The sequence below is a fragment of the Lolium rigidum genome, chromosome 6 (assembly GCF_022539505.1).
Source record: "Lolium rigidum isolate FL_2022 chromosome 6, APGP_CSIRO_Lrig_0.1, whole genome shotgun sequence".
Taxonomy (NCBI): domain Eukaryota; kingdom Viridiplantae; phylum Streptophyta; class Magnoliopsida; order Poales; family Poaceae; genus Lolium; species Lolium rigidum.
The window spans coordinates 322,677,887-322,683,223 of record NC_061513.1 but is presented as its reverse complement, the minus strand read 5'-3'; the positions used below and the strand labels follow the sequence as shown (position 1 = coordinate 322,683,223).

Below are 5,337 nucleotides of genomic sequence, written 5' to 3'. Positions count from 1 at the left end.
TATATATCGGTTTGGTCGAAGAACACATATTGCCCGTCATCGCACAATAACCAATCTCACCCGTGTTGGAAAGTCACGCTAAAAGGGACACGTCTCGGCCGCACCACTGGTGCGCTAAGGATCAGACTGAGCTCTTGTCGGTCCTCAATTTCTCACGGCCCAAAGGACCGACAAAAAGGCAATCCCACCCTCTTCTCTCGGAGAACCCCCTAAACACTCACAACCAGCTGTTCACAACACGCAAATAGGATCGGGAAAGTCACGCTAAAAAGGACACGTCTCGACCACATGTCTCCCCAAAAAAATTCCACCATTCCTAAGTGGTACGCCGAACCTCTACACACAGAGTTCTCGAATGATGCAAGCATTTCCAGAAAACTAGGGGCAAATTTTACGAATCCATAGAAACTATGACAAAACTATAAATTGAATTGCAAGGTCAACTCATGTATGACCAACCACTGTATAAAATTTTGAGCGGCACGTATAGATAAGAACTACACGTTTAACCGGTAGATATACGCGTCCGGTATACCTGTAGATTAATGTAGAAGGCTGATGACAATGTCACAAGCAACAGATATGTGAACTGACAAAAGAAATTGTGCTACAAATACGACCGCCGCTACAGCAAACCGGCCTAGAACAAATCTTTACCCAGCTGTCATCGCCACTTATCGGCGGGATTTTGGCCTTTGGTAGCACAACCACAGGGGGCGGTTACTAGTACTAGTTAGTTGGCGGAGCTGTTGCCAACTCGGCCGCCACCACCCAGCCAGCCATATTTTCTCTTCTCCCACCCAGTTCCCCTCTCAAACCCCTCTCGATTGATTTCCTCGCTCCCCTTGCTCCTATTCAATTCCCTCGCCCAAGTCTCCGATCCGATCTCCCGACCAGACGCCAGCGCGCTCTCGTATGGAGCCCAATCCGCGCGCATCGGCGGCGCCGGGGACCCCGCGGTTCAGGCTGGGGAAGCAGTCGTCCATGGCGCCCGACCGCGGCGGCGGCGGGGCCGACAACGGCGCCGTGGCGGGCGCGGAGGGGTCGGGCGAGGCGGCCGGGGTCCGGAACTTCCAGCTCATGTACATGGCCCACGAGGGCAACGCGGAGGGGATACGCGAGCTGCTCGACGCCGGCGCCGACCCCAACTTCCGCGACTCCGACGGCCGCACCGCCATGCACATCTCCGCTTGCGAGGGCCACGCCGACGTCGTCGAGCTGCTCCTCGACCGCGGCGCCGAGCCCGTCGTCGAGGACCAGTGGGGGAGCACGGTGAGGCCGCTTTAGTTTTTTTACCTTTTCTTTTGGCTCCAACTGTCTTTGCTTTTCTCGACGACCTCGGGATTTTGTCTGACTTTGCTGCCATATCCGTGGAAAAAAAACTACGTACTGTATCAGATTTTCCTTCTTTCACTAAAGGTTGAAGTTGAAATTGTGATCGTTCAGTTCAGTATGCAAACATTATGCAATTTATAGTACAGATGATCCTTGCTGTTAGGAATTACAGTCTACATGTATATGCTTTCTTGTGAGCTAACTGTGTGTTCTGCTACTATCTGACAGCCTTTGGCTGACGCGATGCATTACCAGAACCATGACGTGATCAAGATCTTGGAGAAGCGTGACCCTAAGCATAAGGTACCCATGCTGTACTTTCTTTCATTGCGCCTACCTCTACCTGTTATACTGTCATGTCCAAGTGCTCCTGGTAATCAACACCCACATCCTTTTTTTGAAGGTTGCTCCCATGCATGTTAACAGTGTCCTTGAAGTTCCTGAATATGAGATTGACCCGAAAGAACTCGGGTTCACTACTGGCAAAGGTTTATCTAAGGTATGTGTAAACCACCAATCAAAAGTCTGCTGTAAGATGGTTGGCTACTGAGTTTATGCCACTGAATTTTATTGATAAATCCAGTTTTCTGTACCCCGGAATTTAGACCTCGTCAAATGCTATTGATGTTTGAATCATGCTGTCTTTGTTTCTTATCATTTCAATTTGCTTCCTAGGGTACATTCAGGAAGGCAACATGGAGGGGCATTCTGGTTGCTGTTAAGAAGCTGGATGACGATGTGCTCACTGACGAGAACAAAGTGTGAGTTGGTTGATTCAATTGAATGTTTACATTTATTCCTGGTCTATGTTGGCGTTCTTCACTAGATCTTGCTCCACTGCCGAGTTGTATTTTCCTTACAGTTTGGATGGATATCTTTGCGTTGCAGGCAAGCATTCAGAGATGAGCTTGATGTTCTGCAGCTTATACGGCATCCAAATGTTGTGCAATTTCTGGGTGCTGTAACGCAGACCAACCCAATGATGATTGTCATGGAATTTATGCCGAAGGTTTGTCTCCACCACTGTGCTTTTCGGGTTTGCGTTACTCTGCATTTGATAACCCTGCATCTGAGGCCATTTGATCAGCCTAGTCAAACGTTTTAGTTTTAGAGACAACACTTCTTTTTAAAAAGTTAATTGATTATGTATTGTGAGTAAAGAAATGTTGCCGTCATAGTCTGACAGTGCAAATCAGGTACCTGTCTGTATGATGTTATTTTAGCCTTTTTTTTTTCTTTTCTTTTTATGTGGTATCAGAATAGATCATTGCAAGTATGATTTCGTCCTACCTTGTTGCAATGTCATTTAAACGCTGTAGAATCTTTATGTTCTTATCATTATTTCTGCAACATATGCAGGCTTTCAGTTGAGTATCAAAATATATCACTTTCTTTTATAAACTTCTGAGGATCATCAGGTTGACAGATGTTTATTTTCAGGGTGATTTGCGTAAACACTTGAATAATAAAGGTGCTCTAGAGCCATCATATGCAGTTAAATTAGCTCTTGATATTGCAAGGTTCGCCACCCACCCTATTACCCACATGACAGATACTATTATTGCTATTTTTCTGTTATCATCTGTAAAGCCTAATTCGTGGGTGTTGGTGAAATGTAACAGAGGAATGAGCTACTTACATGAGCATAAACCCCAAGCTATCATCCACCGTGACCTTGAGCCTTCGTGAGTACTTATCCTAAAAGAACTTTGACAATTTTAATGTATTTTCTTTAATACTCATCAGTTGCTTCAAATATCTGATTTGTTAAAAGACTTTTCTGTCCATTGTGTAAGAAAATAGGAACATATTGAGGGATGATACTGGACATCTGAAGGTGGCTGATTTTGATTTGTGCAAGATGCTGAAATGGAGAAGGAAAGTTAGAGAGGAGAAACCAATAACTTCTCCTGGAAATGCCTGTGAGCTTATTTTCTTATTGTTTTCACCTTAATATTTTCTAGGTTGGTGAGATACTCCCTATTTTAACAAAATTATTCACCTTCTATAACTGATGCACTGTGAATATGTCGTAGGTAGGTATGTAGCTCCAGAAGTCCTGCGAAAAGAAGAGTATGATACTAAAGTTGATGTCTTCTCTTTTGCTTTGATACTTCAGGAGGTAATATTTTTTCCTCTAGTTCACATGTTTTTTGTAGTGCTATTTTGATTGATAATTTGTAAATTTATGCTCTGCTGGTCCAACTTCCAGATTCCACTACATGACCATTTTTACTAATATTTGAACTCTTTCAGATGATTGAAGGAAACCTCCCTTTTTACAACAAGAAAATTGATGAAATCGAGAAAGCTCATAGTTCTAAAGAAAGGCCGCCTTTCAGAGCTCATCCAAAGAATTATGCCCATGGGTTAAAAGAGTAAGATTCTCTCTCCTTTTTTTCTTTTGCAATGGATACCAATTCTTTGTAGCACTGGAGTGGCTTGTTTGCAGTGTCAACTTCAAGCTTCTGCAATCCATTTTCCATCTTGACATATGGTTTTGTGTAAACCTTAATTTGTACTGTTAAGTCCAGATGCCTTTACAGATGGTGACTTCATCTTGCCTATTTCATCCTGAATTGATTGCTTGACTATTTGATATTACAGGCTGATTGAGCAATGCTGGAGCGAAAATCCTGCTGACAGGCCAGATTTTAGAGTAGTCATTGATCGCTTGTCAGCTATCCAAAATGAACTAGCTCACAGAAATCGTTGGAAGGTAATAATTAATGACTTTCTGTCGCATTGCAATCTAATAAATGTTACTTCGTAGCAAAACATACATTGTTCTAGCAAAGGCGTTCTTATGTTGGCTATGCTGGAATAACAGGTCAGGCCTCTCAGATGTTTCCTGAGCTTCGAAGGTTTGCGGAAGAAAGATCGCGATGAGGGCAGTACCACCCGTTCTTCACGCTCATCTCGATCCAACTTTTAACAGCCAACTGGGACTGTTGATTTCACATGGAGGATCATATTAATGATTGATAGAAAGTTAACTCACCGAGTACCAATATTTTTGTGTATCTAAATGCCTCCAGCGAAGATTGGGTTTTCTCCCTGCTGATCACAAGGTTGTTGCATCATGTCCTCCTCCTGCAATCCACTGCATGTTGGAGCAACTTGTAGGGATGTGCACTGCGGCTTAGAACTTCTTTGCTGAAGTACAAAATCTTTCTTGAATTCAGAGATGGTCACAACTGTGAAAAAATAGGATCAATACACCAAGGAATCTATGTACAGATTGATCTCTTTGATTTATAGTTTTCTTTCTGTGGGTAAGAAAGCAACTCGACTTAAGGAAATGGGATCTCACTTTGTTGTTGCACTTTCTTTGTATAATACTTTTCGATGATGTTTTGTACAGTTTTTTTTTGTTGGTTTTAACACTTCTGAAGAACAAATCGATTCACATATGTTTTTCTTCTCTAACTCTGTTCACAGTGACTGGAGAAAGCATAAGCATGATTGTTTGAGCCATACAAAATTGAAGCCAAGCATACCTTTTATTGCAATACATAACAGATTTTTCTCCTGCCCAATATATCAGCTACCTGGCATATACCCGTGAACAGAGCAGACGTCTTTGAAAAGAACAAATGGAAGAACTATCATTTACCGTACGTCTCAAAAGAACATCTCTCATCCCACTGAAAGCACATGAATCTGGCACGCTTGAACTTCGAGTTCAGAGGTGAGGATGTACTCAACTTCAGAAAATAACATGATTCTGGAAGCTGTTCTATTTGCCAAACATTTCTTAAACAAAACATGCGTGTACACGAGAAAATACAAATTAAACCAATCCGTTGCTTACAAACTTCTCTGCTCAGTATCATCGATTTGTAAGTTCAGAAAAAACTGAACCATATATTTCATCGATGCACCTCTAAGACCTCTTTCTGCTCGGAGATTATTGTACGACCAGCGTCAGAACAGGTTAGTTCCATGTCATAGACATATTCATGTGTGTTGCTTTAGCTTCTTATGGCATCCCCTGTTATA

General features: G+C 42.7%; 1 protein-coding gene across 1 annotated transcript; it reads left to right on the top strand.

Annotated features, from left to right (window-relative positions):
* The first annotated feature begins 915 nt into the window (after positions 1-915).
* On the top strand, positions 916-4,591 carry LOC124661670 (integrin-linked protein kinase 1-like). The gene is made up of 12 exons (XM_047199546.1): positions 916-1,272; positions 1,564-1,638; positions 1,739-1,834; positions 2,011-2,096; positions 2,224-2,344; positions 2,776-2,855; positions 2,958-3,020; positions 3,139-3,257; positions 3,372-3,457; positions 3,592-3,713; positions 3,943-4,054; positions 4,166-4,591. Exons 1-12 carry the CDS (start codon positions 916-918, stop codon positions 4,268-4,270), a joined length of 1,422 nt encoding a protein of 473 aa, XP_047055502.1. The 3' UTR covers positions 4,271-4,591.
* Positions 4,592-5,337: the final 746 nt, after the last annotated feature.

What these genes read in the sequence shown, in the direction of transcription:
- LOC124661670 (XM_047199546.1), top strand. Translation starts at nt 916, where the DNA reads ATGGAGCCCAATCCGCGCGCATCGGCGGCGCCGGGGACCCCGCGGTTC. An exon ending in TCATGGAATTTATGCCGAAG is followed by an intron (nt 2,345 to 2,775) that starts GTTTGTCTCCAC and finishes GTTTATTTTCAG; the next exon opens with GGTGATTTGCGTAAACACTT. An exon ending in AACTTCTCCTGGAAATGCCT is followed by an intron (nt 3,258 to 3,371) that starts GTGAGCTTATTT and finishes AATATGTCGTAG; the next exon opens with GTAGGTATGTAGCTCCAGAA.